General features: G+C 35.6%; 1 protein-coding gene across 2 annotated transcripts in view; it reads right to left on the reverse strand.

Annotated features, from left to right (window-relative positions):
* RAB3C (RAB3C, member RAS oncogene family) overlaps positions 1–12,353 on the reverse strand; it is a 277,296-nt gene extending 264,943 nt beyond the window's left edge. Inside the window, exon 1 of one of the 2 annotated variants that reach the window (XM_019013650.3) lies at positions 12,041–12,353. In XM_019013650.3, coding sequence (XP_018869195.1) covers positions 12,041–12,058 — 18 coding nt within the window. In that variant the 5' untranslated portion in view covers positions 12,059–12,353. Of the gene's footprint in view, positions 1–11,222; positions 11,438–12,040 lie in introns of those variants that run through there. The other variant, XM_004058811.5, reaches the window with a different exon arrangement.
* Between the last annotated feature and the right edge of the window lie 3,437 nt (positions 12,354–15,790).

Below are 15,790 nucleotides of genomic sequence, written 5' to 3' on the forward strand. Positions count from 1 at the left end.
CCATGCACATTCATAAAAGAATGTTCACATCACAGGTGTGCTGTGTTTCTGTTATTCTTTTTCATCAGTCCTGCCACTCAGACAGGTGTTCAGTGGATCAAACATTCTAAAGAAAAACTATCTTCTATTAAAGCTAACACCAATAGGTGAGAGTCACAGGAGGGTCATAATTTGCCAGTTGGTAAACATATCTGTTCTTCAGGCTCTTTAGTATCCCTTGAGCTATGGCCACTTGAACAGAAATTATTCATCAGTGTTGGCTTGCAAGTTTCTCTATCATCCAAGCCACTTGGTGGCTAGCAAGTAACGCCCATTGATCTTTGATGAGCTAAACAAGTGGCAGCAGACAAGTGATGAGAGGCTGATGACCTTACCTCTTACTGTTAGATTATGATTCGGGTAGCCAGACATAAAAAGCTAAGAGTGTAGGAGCTAAGTGGCTATGATTCCATGTTTTTCGCAGATAGGAGGCCAAGGAGGCATAAAATGTGGTTTTTTTTGAAGGTCGCTAGACCTGAGTTACTAATACTATCCCCAAGCCAGCCAGCTTGCTGGAGAGTGCAGCAGGGAACCACTGACCCTTTCTTTTCACCATTCACTAGAGGACTGAAGACCTAGAATACTTACTCCTATGGCTTCATTGTTTAGTGAATGCAAAAATACTTCATTATCTCAACAGAATTGACAGCACACTTCAAACCAATCTGAAACATGTTGGTGTTGGAAAAGGCATTTTGTTTCTGCAGAGTTGACGCCATTAAGGAATACATAAGTTGGCAAAAGAAAGTAATTGTTAAAGTTATTTTATTTTTACAATTTTACACCTTGTTAAAATTGCAAAAAGTATCTTGAAGCCCACAATTTAATTTGAAAAACACACAAAAAAGTACAGTATCACAAGAACAATGCTCAATAGAAATGTAATTAAATGACATGGAAATGTAAACATAAGTATTTTCCCAAAAATATCTACAAAAGATAATCAAAGCACTAATGTTATTATTTACATTTCTCTATCACCTTTTTTATAAGAAGCTCAGTTAATTACTGTGCTTCCTTAGTTTCTGCACACTATTATAAATTAATCTTATTAACCTCTTTCAATATTCAAGTACCTCATCCCAAGAGTTAATATCTATCTTCACTTGGAAACAAGTTTCTAGTGTAAAAAGAGCCACTACTGAGCCTAAAAGGAAAAGTACAATAACTAAAATGAACAATTCCTGGATAGGCTTAACAAAAGACTGAAGATGACACAAGAAAAAGTCATTGAACTTAAAATAAATCAATAGAAATCATACAATCTGACAAATATAAAGGAAAAATTTTTTAATGAACCGAGCCTCAGTTAGTTGTGGGATGATATTAGAATTCTAACATACATGTAATTGGCAATATCAAAAGGAAAAAGAAGAGAATAATTGGATGAAAAAATACTGAAAGATGTAATGGCTAAATATATTTCCAATTAGGGAAAAATATAAACTTATGTATCTGAGAAGCTTATCCAATTCGCCAATCTGACTAAATATAAATAAAACGACATCTAGGCACATTATAGTCAAATTGTTTAAACTCAAAGTTAAACAGAAAATCTTGAAAACAGTCAGATGAAAAAAATGACATTACATACAAGGGCACAATAATATGAAGAACAGCTGAACTCACATTATAAAGGAGATCAGCAGACAATGAAACAGCATATTTAAATTACTGAAAAAATCAACAAGAAATTTTATATGCAGGCAAAACTCTTATTCAAAAATGAAGGCAAATTTTTAAAAAACCATTATCAGATGAACAAAAACTAAGAGAATGAATTGCCAGCAGATCTATCCTACAGGAAATGCTAATCGAGGTTGTTCAGGCTGAAGAAAAATGATACCAGATATAAACTTAGATAAATAAGAAGAGCACCAGAAATGGTACATAGGTGAAAGACAAACATAAATAAATATACATTTTTTCTTCTCTTAATTAAAAAAATACAGATTGCTGTTGAAAGCTAAAATTATAAAACTTTATTGGGGATTTATAACAAATATAGATGTAACATATGACAACAATTTCACAAAGAATGAGGTAAATGAAATTATATCATAGCAAAATTACTATATTTTATGAGAAGTAATACAATATTAACTCTAAGTAGATTGTATAATAAGTTAAATATGCATATTGTAATCCGTAGGATAAACACCAAAAATACACAAAGATATACAGTTGAAAAGCCAACATAGAGGGCTGGGTGCAGTGGCTCACGCCTGTAATCCCAGCACTTTAGGAGGCCGATGCAGGTGGATCACCTGAGGTCAGGAGTTCGAGATCGGTCTGGCCAACATGGTGAAACCCTGTCTCTACTAAAAATACAAAAATTAGCTGGGTGTGGTTGCACATGCCTGTAATTTCAGCTACTCAGAAAGCTGAGGCAGGAGAATCGCTTGAACCCGGGAGGCAGAGGTTGCAGTGAGCCGAGATCGTGCCACTGCACTCCAGCCTGGGCAACAAGTGCAAAACTCCATCTCGAAAAAAAAAAAATAGAAAAAGAAAAGAAAAGCCAATGCAGGAATTGAAATACCTAAAAATATGTAATTAAGCAAAAAAGAATATAAAAACGAAACAGAGAAAGAAAAAGAAACAGAATAACTTAAAAAAACAAAATGGTAGACTTAAATTCAATCATACTGATAATTGTAATATATGAAAATGGACCAAGAAAAAGGCAGTGATTTTTCAAACTGGAAAAAAATGAAAAGCCCAACTCTATACTGACCACAAGATTCACACTTTAAATATAGAGACACATATAAGTTGAAAATAAATAAAATTATATATATATATATATATATATACCATGAAAATACTATTAAGAAAGCAAGAGTGTCTGCATTCTCTATTAATATCAGACAAGATAGACTTTAAGACAAGGAGTATTGCTGGAGATGAAGTGGGACATTTCATAATATAAAAGGAAAAATTACTCAGGCAGACACATTTAAAAATATGTGTGTATACCTAATAACAGAGTCTCAAAATATATGAAAAAACTCAAAAGAACTAAAAGGATAAGCAGACAAATTGACAATAATAGCTGGAGATTTGAAAACCTCTTTAACAGTAATTGATAGTATAAATAGACCAAAAATCGATAAGGATATTAAAGGTCTTAGCAACACCACACAATGCCGTAACCCTAATGATATTTAGAGACTACTACGCTGCACAACTACAGCACACACAAGCACACATGGAATGTTCATAAAGTCAGTCCACATGCTGAACTAAAAACAAGTCAACAATTTTAGAAAATTAAAACCTTAAAGAATATCTTCCATAGTAGCAATAGAATTTAACTAGTCATCAGTATCAATAAAATATCTGTAAAAATACTCAAGTATTTGGAAATTAAATATACTTTTAAACCCATGGATTAAACAAAAACATCATAAGTGCCAAATAGTTTGAAATAAAATATAATGTAAATACTACATTCAGAAATTTGTGCTTGCCAGCTTAAGCAGTACTGAGAGGGAAATTTATGATTTCTAGTGCTTATATTTATTAGAAGAAAAGAAATATTTAAAATCAGTGACCTGACAGGCACGGTGGCTCACACCTGTAATCCCAGCACTTTGGGAGGCTGAAGCGGGTGGATCACTTGAGGCCAGGAGTTCAAGACCAGCCTGGCCAACATGGTGAAACCCTATGTCTCTACTAAAAATGCAAAAATTAGCTGGGTGTGGTGGTGGGCGCCTGTGTTCCCAGCTACTCAGGAGGCTGAGGCAGGAGAATCGCTTGAACCTGGGAGGTAGAGATTGCAATGAGCTGAGATCCAGCCACTGCACTCCAGCCTGGGCAACAGAGTGAGACTCTGCCTTCAAAATAAATAAATAAATAAATAAATAAATAAATAAATAAATAAATAAGTGAACCAAATTTATACCTTAAGAATCTAAATAAAGAAAAGCTTCTACTAAGTAAGTATAAGAAACACAAATATAGTTTTTAAAACAACAGCTAAAATCAATAAAATACAAACAAAATAAAATTAACAAAGGTAAAAGTTGACATTAATACTGATATAAACATTTAGTAAGACTGGCATGAGAGAGACGGAGAAACCTCAGATGATCAGTATTAGGAAAGAAAGGGGATATCACTACAGATCCTAGAGATATTTAAAAGGTATTAAAAATGTTTTTAACAACTTTGTGTTAATAAATTGGAAAAATGAAGTGAAAAACACAATTTACCAAAACTGACTCACAATGAAATAGAAAAATTTTTATATGCATATTTAGTTTTCTATTGCAGCTATAATGGATATTTAAAACCACACCCACTTATTGTTTTCTGAGCCAGAAATCTCAGCTAGGTCCTCTGCTCACTTTGCTCAGGTCCACCCAGCTAAAATCAGTGCGTTGGCTGGACTGGGCTTTGATCTGGACAGTCTAGGAAAGATTCCACTTCCAAACTCATTCAGATTGTCAGCATAATCCAGTTGCTGGTGGTTGTAGGACTGAGGTCCCTGCTTCCTTGACACACAGCCTTCTTCATCTTCACCCCAATAATTCTTTTCATGTTTTGAAACTGACTTCTGCCACAACACTCTAAATTCAATGAGAGAAAGTTCTCTACTTTTAAGAGGTGTTGTAATTAGATTGGACCAACCTGATAATGCAGGTTAATCTCCCTATTTGAAAGTTCATAATATTAATTATACCTGCGGAGTCCATTCTGTTACAAAATGTAACCTATTCACACGTTACAGGGTTAGGCCATGGAGAATTTTGGGAAGGATGCTATTCTGCCTAATACAATATACTAAAGGGAGATACATAGATAGATAATAGAGATATTAGTATATCAATGAAATCTTTAAAAATTAAAACTCTTATTTAAAATTTTCAGAAAGAAAACTCCAGGCTCCGCTGGCTTCATGGTGAACTCTAGCAGACATTTAACACACCAAACTATGCTAATCTTATGCAACAAAATTATTCAGAAAACTGAGGGGCAAAGAGTACTTCTCAGCTTGTTTTATAAGCATAATTCCAATACTATAACTTCATGAAGGCATTAAGAGAAAATCATAGCCCAATATCCATCATGACTAATGCAAAAAAATACTTAACAAAATATAATCAAGCTTAATCCAGCTATATATAGAAAGGACAATATATCATGACCAATAGGGTTTATCTAAGGAATGCCAGGTTAGCTAAAAAATCCATCCATGAAATCCAACAAAATAAAGTAGATAAACCACACAATCACATCAATAGATGTAGAACAAGCATTTGACAATATTCGACACCCACTTATGTTAAAAACAAATTTTCTCATCAACCGAGAAATCAAATTTGTTCAATATAATAAATAATATCTATACCAAAACAAAAAAACATAGTAACAAAACCCTACAGCTAATTTCACACTTGATGATAAAAAACGGAAGGTCTTCCCTCCTAAAATGGGGGACAAGATAAGGATGTCCGCTGTCATCACGTCTATTCAACATTGTACTGGTTGTTCTATTCTATTCAATAAGATATGGGGAAAAAAAGAGAGTCTTTGGGAAGGAAGAAATAAACTATCTCTATTTGCAAATAATATGATAGTTTATGTTGAAATTCTTATGGAATCTTAAAGAAAACTAGAAATAAATATAGCAAGGCCTCTGGACACAGAGTCAGGACAAACAGATCAGAGTCTGGATACAGACCCCAGGTATAATTAATTAACCTAAATTTCATCAAAATTCAAAAAAAATCCTCACCAAAAGGCACTATTTAGAATATGAATATACAAGCCACCAACTGGGAGAAACCTTTATTTATATATCTACCTGACTTGACAAAGGACTGAACTGAAGATGAAAGATCTCTTGCAACTAAACAATAAAAACAAACCCCCCAGATGCATAAAAGGTTAAAATCCATGATTCACAAGGGAAGATATATAAGTGGCCAATAAGCACATAAAAATATACTAAAAACCGTTCATCATGAGGAAAATTCAAATTTAAATCATAATGAGATACCAGAAAACACTCATTACCAAGTGGCCAAAACTAAAAAGACCACTGACATTACATGCTGTTGAAGATGTGGAGCCACTAAAACTCTCTCATACATTGCTGGTGAGAATTGCCGGTCCTCCCACTTTGGCAAAAGATTTGATTGTTTCTTATAAAGCTTAATATATACTTACCATTTATCCCAGCAATTTTACTTTTAGGTATTTACCCAAGAGAAGTGAAAAGATATTATCATAAAAAAGAACAATAGAAAAAACATTTATAGCCTTATTCTTAGTATCCTCAAACTAGAAATTACCTCCAAGTTCATAAACAGGATAATGAATTTTAAAAGTATAGTAAATTGATTTTAAAAGTATAATATTCAGCAATAAAATGGAATGAATTATTGAAACATGCAACAACATGGATGAATCTCATACACATTATTCTGAACAAAATAAGCCAGACTCAAACAAGAACATATTTCTTTGTTCTACAGTATGTTCATACTGCATGTTCTACAGAACTATATGAAGTTCTAGAACAAATCAAACTCCTATGGTTAAGTCACTCTGCAGGGCTGAGTGACTTTTGAACCTTCCCAGGGAAAGAAGAGACACAGGAAAATCCCACAGCTAAGCCATGATTGGTCAGGAGAACCCAGGGATCTCAAGTTCAATTCTCACCTAAAAAAGTTTACTGCATAGGTATATTAATTAGGAAAAACCATGAAGGAATACTCAGGGATGATTAGAAATGTTCTATATCTTTATAATGGTGTGTGTTACACAGATTTATACATTTGTCAAAATTCATCAAATTGTTCATTTAAGATTTGTGCATTTCAATGTATATAAATATTATCTAAAAACCTATAAACTAATGAACGAAAAATGCTAAAGATCTATGTTATTCTGAATAACTCTCAAAGATTTAATCTTCACAGGCTATAGTATCCTTGGTAATAGACTGACCTGCTAAGATGATTCCCACAGAACCTCTGAGCCACATTAATTTAAGAAAGGGAAAAATGGTTGGAAAACCTTTAATCTATATAAGAACATTTTTTTGAGGTGGCCCAGCTGCTTGTATTTAGCGAGTTGAGTGGGCAAGAGTAGTTTCAAGAAAACCTATTCCTCAGCATAAACATATATTTCCTTCCTGGAATATGATGGTGAAGAAAGGACTTGCCAATTCCAGTATAAGCTTAGAATGGTGGCAGAAAATTATGATAATTTTGCAGTTTCAATGGAAAAGCATTCTTATACCACAAAAGTGAATTTTTGCTATAGGTTAAGTTTTCTTGCTATCCTCCACTTCCTTTTACAGAAGAAAAGTGGATACTTGAGCAATTAGCCCAAATGGAGTAAGGAAGAATTTCTCATTTCTCTAAAGTCAATTAGGGATTTTCTGTTTCTGTAAAGGATGAGGACTACATGTCCATTTCTCAGAAAGATAGAGGGATGATCACTGAGGATGGATATGGTTAGGAATTCAACAATAATGAAGTGCAAAAATGCCATGTACTTTCCATAGCCAAATAAAACAGTGATATTTAGACTTTAATTCTTTGTAATTTGGTGTTGTGTACAGTATGGCTAACTTTAATATATAACTAATGGTTTTTAGCTCCACTTCATCTTCAGCCTACATCTATAGTCCTTCTTCAATCCTCCTCATCTTTAGCCAAACATTTTTTTTGGCACTCTGCTCCATGTTTTGGGTAGATATATTTCTTTGAATTTTCCTCAATAGTCAGAAGACTGCATTTATGAAGTGACCCCAAAAGCTTGTGGATAACAAATTGGAAAAGTAAGCATTTAGTCAGAGACAATGAATTCCACTTTGGTCCTGTAAGAGAGTAAGTGACCCTGCCAGAAATTATAATAGATAGAAGCAAACCATTTTTAAAACATTGCCCCTTTTCAAATATTCTGTTTAGTTTATGCAAGTTTATTTTATAAGAAGAAGATAGGGCCAATTTTTCTTTCTTCTGAACCAAATGAATGACTCAAATTATATCAATAGTTGTCTCATTCTTTACACCACCAATTTATGTCTTCTTGGGGAATCAAAAGTAACAGAGGAAAGAACATGGGTTTTCCAGACAGAGATCTGGCGGAAATTTTACTCTATCCTAGTGGGAAAGTTATTTAGTCTTAATAAGTTTGAGTGATCATGCCTATAATTAGGGTAATAGTACCGCTAGGATTTTTAAATATATTTGTAAATACTCTTGTAAAATATATCCATAGATATGTATGATTGTTATATAGTATATATACATATAAAAATTGTTTTATACATACACACAAATACAATGAAATCTAAGTCACAGGGCTCAGCACAGGCAAAGCACTAGATAAACTAGAATTTGTTCAATGTGGCTCCTGAATCAAATGACAATTTGTTAACCAGAGTCTTGTCCTCAAGTCATGAGAGCTGTTATTTCTCATCTCATTTGGCCTTCAGGATTCATGTATACACTGAATGAGAAGATACAAATGACCATCTCCTGCATTAGAATTCTAAGCCTATCACTTGGGACACTTACCAAATGCTATTCCTGGTTATTTAGATTAGAAAGGAAATAAAGATGTCAGAGATTATCACTGTATATTATTTTGGTAGTTACTATAAAAAACAATTATCCCTCATTTTCCCTCAATTCAGAAAGAAATACTCTTCATAAAATAGGCACATATCAAAGATAACTACCTCGAACAGAACATCAACTTATTTATATAGATACATCAAATGCTTTTTAAAAGACCTTACATGATTTTTAAAAGGATTCTTTGATTTAAGAAAATACAAGAAGTAAATTGGGAAATAAGCAAATACATTAAAAAGCTCATTTTCTTTCACATCAACAAATGAACTAAATATTTTTTAAAAGCAGAGAAGAAATCTCTTATTTTATGGAACCATAAAATGAGGTTTTGCTTGTGAGTCATCTTCTACAGACCTAAGTAAAAAAATATTTGGGACATATATTTAAAATGATGATGTGGTTCAGTCTTTAAATGAAAAAAAAAGTCAATTATTTATCTTGTTGCATTGTCATATATCAAAGTCACGTGAAATGTGATTACAATTCAGAAATATCGGTGCTGAAACATTACTTGTTACTTTAAAATATTCAGAGTAAGCTTATAGTTTTTATCCTATCTATTATTACATATTTTCGAAAATTGATAATAATGGAGATGGGGTCACCATAACAACAATTTATTAGTTAAATTGAATTAATGTATGTGCTTTAATTAAATATGCTAAAAAAGTCTTTGATTTCCTAAAATGTACATTACTCATGACAGCATTTGGAAATTTTAAATTTCAAAAACTTAGTCCAACGACTAAAAATACATTATAAATATGACAATAACTCCATCCACAAGCAAATTAATTTCATTTTACCTTATTTTTATTTTAGTTCTTCATTAAAGTTTTGACTAAAATAGAAAATCACAGTGCCTACTACATAGTTGGTGAACACAAAAAATAATTTTAACTGTTTCCTGAAACATTAATACAGTTCTGTAATATTTTAATGACCTTTCTGAACATTCTAAGCAACTCTTGTAAGAAAGCAAAATTGATATACAGTGTGGTTAAATTTTTCGTAATTTATTTTGATTGAAAAAATATCAGTGCATATATAGTTTACTTTAAATATTAACAATCTACTTTATTTTTCAAAAATTCTTGGAAATCTTTTTTATTGTGTAAATTTAAGATGTACATGTTTTAATATACATATACATAGTGAAGTATAATGATCTACTTTTAAAGTCTACAATTAATGTTTACTTATAATTAAATATGATTAATTTATCCAGTTGGCTCCTGGTAGTATCTCCAGTAATAGAAAATTATCATAAACCAATATATCTTGATTGCAACAGCCTGTACCTTTATTGTCTGTTCAGATTCTTTTCACATCAGGTCTATAATGAAAAGCTAAGTCACAAATAGAGGTATTAGAAGACACACAAAGGGGCCACTGTTCCCTGGAACAAATCAAATTTTCAATAACTCATAGGTAATTTGAGGACTTCCCTTATATAATCACCCAACAAACAATTAAATTCTATAGATTTTTCATCTAACAGTCCAGTAAGGGGTTCTTAATATACATAACCCATAAAATAAATTAAAAGTAAATCAAAGCATATGTTTAAAGTCCTTGATTCATGAAGAAACCAGTTGGAAAACGCTGAAGTCCGAATTAATGTCAAATATTTATACTCTTGGGTTTGGCAGCAGAGGTGGGTTCTCAGGAAAGACAGCACATTCCAAATGATGTTTTCTATTCTTCTCTCAACCCCACTCATAAAATGCCTTTCTGTTACACAGTAGGATCACTGCTTGATTAATAAACACAAGCTGATGTTTAACGTTAACTGGTAGTACATAGAGACGAGAATTATCACTCATCTTTACTTAAAAACAAAACTTAAGCAAGATGCTTAGGCAGTGGTACTTCTGCACCAGAGTCCTTTGCATTTCTCAAAGGAAACAAACCTAAGAATGTGATTGAAATGGGGAATCGGAGAACAAATGGGCACATAACACAGGAAAGCTCAGAGGGGGCTGTCTCCAAAACAGAGTAAACCAGTTGTGTGGACAGTGATGCTGGCATAGCTCAGGGATATGCCAAGCCCCGATGTGTTTGCTATTTTTTGCTGATACTGGGAGCCTAACTGAAGAAAGGGGACTTTGAGGAGCCTAACATTGGCTTCTCTTTATTTAATGCGCCTTTAACCAAGCGGAATTCGCTCTATGCCGACTCCAGTGGGGAGCCTTCAACCCCGAATCTGATCTATCTGCCTTAAATCCGTGAGTTTTCACCGCGATCTCAAACCCCGGATGCCAAGAGAGGAGATCAATGCCAACACGAGATTGCATGCTCCTCTGACTTTTGTTTGCTTGGGTTTTCATTTTAGACAGACACTCTTATCCTCTTTACAGAGCCTAGAAAGATTGCGAATAGCCCGATCCCTCATCAAGACAGCCCCAATCACAGCCACACAGAGCGTAAAGAAACCCAACTCTGTTCCCAGGGTCATGTCACAGAGCCGCATCTCCGCGGGTGACCGCCTAGACCTTTCCTTACGTTGAACTGCTTGTGCGCGGAGCAAGGGGAAAAGCATCTCTTTCAATTCCTCCCGAGGCCACTCTTTCTTTATGGACCCACCTGCATGGGCGCTTCGTGTCTCATTGTTGGCAAATGTCCTTTCTCTCTGGCTAGGACCGCACTGGTCTGGGCTTCCGGTCAAGCGTGCACAGTCCCCGCGCTCCACGCTCCACACTCTGCACTCTTGGGGATCGCTAACCGGCTCCAACATCAGCACTGGAGCTGTCCTCTCCTGGCGCCGCACACGCGTACTGCCGGGGAGCCCCGTGCACTCCTGGGAGCTGTAGTCTCGCCCTCCGGGTGTTCCCCGCAAACGGGCGAGCGGTGAACTACAACTCCCGGCAAGCAAGCAAACCCTTAAACAGGCTCGATCCGCCAGTCGGGCTCGGCCGCGGAGCCTCCCTACTCCTTTCGAAACGCTCCTGGGTTACCTCTCCCAGTCTCCCCTGCTCTTTTCCTCGCCAGGGGCAGGCGAATGGGACCCCAGCTTATCTCAGCTGGACATTTTTCTTTGCTAACTATCGCCTTCGGGAGTAGATGGTGATTTTCTGATTAGGAAACAACACTACCTTGTGCTAATTTCCAATGCAAACGAAGCCAGAGCTGGTCTCTGGGACTCTCCGCCCTACCCCTCCCCATCCGAATCGGGAAAGTTTCTACGTTTCCTTAGGCAGAGTGGGGCAGTTTTACAATCTCATTCATCAAACGTAGGGGAGAAAGACGATTAATGGTACACACATAAGGAAAGTGGTTTATCCGCATAATTGCATTGAGAAGTCGCGCGCGCGTACATAGACACACACACAACCCGCACACCGAAGTGCGTGAAAGCGAGATTTCTGGCTAAGCACCCCAAGGAACTCCTTTCGCCTGCTTACCTTTCCATACAGCTCCATTACAACTCGAGGTTCGGAAATTCTCAAGTGCCCTCCCTACAAAGGAGGTTAGGGCGCTACGTAGGAAGCGGGGCTAAAATGAAAAGGCACAACACAATAGAAGGGGTAGTGGTGGCGTCTGGCGGAGAGAAAAAGGAGGGCTGTGGAGAAGACAGCTGATTTAGATGGAGGGCTTCTTTCCTCTGGAGGGAAAGGGTGGAATCCAAGCTGCAGCTGCAGAGAAAGGGCTCAGTCTCTTAGGAAGTGCCAGGGGCGCGATAGCGCTGGCCAGCCCCTCCCCAGGCCCTCCCCCAGGCACCTTCCGCCGTCATTAGCGCGCACACACTGCCGCTGGCCGCGGGCTGCAGAGCTGATAGGGCATTGGGTTATTTACCCAGAGCAAGCCACATAAAATGAACACATTCATCACCGGAACCCAAAAGCACCGTGACAGAATGAGATGGGAGACCTCTATTAAGTTATCCTGTCCTTTCTTTAACACAAAGTCATTCCTTATATTACAACTATACTCCTCCCAGATTAGTTCAAAAAAATGGTTTTGAAATCTAGGAACTGTACTTTTGTTAGACTTATCCTTTTCCTGTCAGTTGACTGATAGGTATGACTATCCATGTCCTCTGTAACTATCTAGAGACAGCCCTCTCTACTTAAAAGTAAACGTTGATCATCCAGCAAAAGAGCCCTGCCTTGGCATGAAGTCAAAATTATAACGGAGGCAGAGTGAAAAAGGAATGATTGTGATATTGGCATGGAGGTATGGAAGGAATAACTTGAATCAGCTTTAAACTTCATTGCAGCAGTAGAACAGAGGTTCTGAAACTTAAATGTACTTGAAAATCTGTTGAGACGGAGGTTAAAGTTAAAATTTTTAAGCCACAGGTAGAGATTGATTCACTAGATCTTTTGAGAGGTCTGGAAATTAGCATTTTAAATAAACACTCCAGCAATTCTGATGCAAGTGGTTCCCTTGCCATAATTTGAGAAACATTGTCTTAAAAGAATCTATGTGTAACACTTTTTCAAAGGTGCAAACCTCAAAAATGTCACAGTATGGACTCAATAATGCAACAGTCTAATATTGGGAACCTACCATATTCAATATTTCCATTAATTTTAGTTGATTGTATTATTTAACAACTCTGTAATCTGTCTTCTAATCTCGCAATTAGTGAGAATGTAATGCGATATCACCTAGGTAAGTAGTTTTTATAACTATTCAGAAAATACATTTAAGCCAGGTGTGGTGGAGTGTGCCTGCAGTTATAGTTACCCTAAAGGCTGAGTCGGGAGGATCATTTGAACCTAGAAATTCGAGGCCAGCCTAGGCAACATAGTGAGACACCCCCATCTGAAAAAAAAAAAGGCATACATTTAAAAACATAAACCTCATAGTTGAGAGTAGTGTGATGCTTAGAGAAGTTTCGTGTAAATTAGCTAATAACAAAATGGAAAGTTAAAAGGAAATCCAATACCGATACGTATCACAGTAGCAACTTATTAGAAGTATGACTTCTGCAATTTTTAAAATTAAGATGTATCTAAAGATGCATCTCTTTAAAAATTGTTTTCAAGAGAAATGCCAACAAAATAATCCTGACATTTAAATGTATAGAATTGTCTGGCATTTAATAATATTTGCTTAGCTACTTAGAGCCTGCCTTTCTTCAGAACAACTTCTTATGTTTATTGTACTATCATCACTTTCTGAAATTCTCAGAATTCAGTCTGATATAGAACATATTTAAACCTTATAAATATTTATCTTGCAAAATTACTGTTCTTTGAGGAGTTTATCCCTTCTCAACATTTCACTAAAATTATATATATCTTCGGATTTTTTAGTATGTCTTTTATTTGTGGAAGAACCCATGAAAGTTTAGTTTAAAGCTGGAGTTTTTAGAAAACATTGGGGGGACCTTAATTTTGTCCTAAAGCTGGAGTTTTTAAAAAACATTGGGGGGAACTTAATTTTGTCCTGTTCATAGTGTCTTAGTTGAGAATTTAAGGTGTGCAAAGAGGAAAAAAAATCTAGTCAGGAGTCAGATAAACCAAGAAAAGTGGACTGAAGATGACTATCTAAAATCAGAGCAGGAGCACTGTAGCTTTGCTTGAAATCAGGCCACCATCCATGAATTTCATTCCTAAGGTCATTAAATGGCTGCTTGAGCTCCAACTCTTACATCCACATTCCAGCTAGCAGGAAGGAGGAAAGGTGAAGGGCATTTCTTCATCACTTTATGTACACCACAGCTCTTATATTCCAGTTCCTAGAACTTAATCTTATGACCATACCTTTTACAAAGGAGGCTGAAAAATGTCATCTTTATTGGACATGTGCCCAGTTGAAAATCACAAATTCTGTTACAAACGGGTTTTCACTGTGTTGGCCACGCTGGTCTCAAACTCCTGGCCACAAGTGATCCTCCCTCCTCAGCCTCCCAAAGTGCCAGGATTACAGGCATGAGCCACCGCACGTGGCCCTTCCATAGCATTTTAAAAAGACTGGTACACTAAGAAGGGATCTTACAGATAATGTAGCTCAATTCTTCCATTTTCTGAGTACAAAATTAGATCCCAGAAAAGTGAAATAACCTACCTAAAGCCCAAGAGTCATCCAGTGCTGTTACAAATATTGGAAAAAGACAACTATTTTGAGAGTATATTGCAATTTATTAATATAATCGAATTTTAAGTGTATCAACTATTTTCATTATAGTTAGGGTTATCTATTATAATTTCAAATGAGGAGGGTCAAAAAGACAAGACATCATCTTCATCCTTAAGGGGACTACAAACTAATTCTGGAGACCAGATAGATAAATAGGTAACATAAAAATAATAAAAAACATGAGTGGCAGAACAGTGCCTGATTAACTACTTGTCCACTCTTATCAGTAACTGCTTTAAAGAGCTATAGGAAAGAGTAATCAGATCAATTATATTCTCTGGGAAAGTATATTGTACCCGTAAATATGTTTTAAAAGATCATCTAATTATAAATGTAGAATGAAAGACATTGACTAGAAGATCTTCAAAGGAACCTAAATATCATTTTGTTCTTCTTTCTTAATTTGTAGATAAAGAAATAAAGACCCAAAGATGAGTAATGACTCACATAGCATCACACTAATTACCAACAGAGACAGAACTAATATACAATTCATGTGACTTCCAGTCCAGAGTTCTTTGTAAATACATAATATTTCAATAATCACTACTTTGGACATGAACACTTATTTGCTGTCTCATAACTTGACCATACTTTTACCAAGAAATCATTAAAATTACCAAACATTAAATTATAAGTCAAATACCTCATTCAGAAAGATATGCAATCTGATAGTTATCTCTCCTTTGCTGGTTGAGAAACAGGATATAAGATCTAAGGATAATTGATTATACTTTCTTCTTCAAATAAGGTGTTGGAAAATATTTTAAATTTTTTTATTATTATTATTATACTTTAAGTTTTAGGGTACATGTGCACAATGTGCAGGTTTCTTACATATGTATACAAGTGCCATGTTGGTGTGCTCCACCCATTAACTCGTCATTTAGCATTAGGTATATCTCCTAATGCAATCCCTCCCCTCTCCCCCACCCCACAACAGTCCCCAGTGTGTGATGTTCCCCTTCCTGTGTCTATGTGTTCTCATTGTTCAATTCTCACCTATGAGTGGGAGCATGCAGTGTTTGGTGTTTTGTCCTTGCGATAGTTTGCTGAGAATGATG

This window comes from Gorilla gorilla, chromosome 19 (assembly GCF_029281585.2).
Source record: "Gorilla gorilla gorilla isolate KB3781 chromosome 19, NHGRI_mGorGor1-v2.1_pri, whole genome shotgun sequence".
Lineage (NCBI taxonomy): Eukaryota > Metazoa > Chordata > Mammalia > Primates > Hominidae > Gorilla > Gorilla gorilla.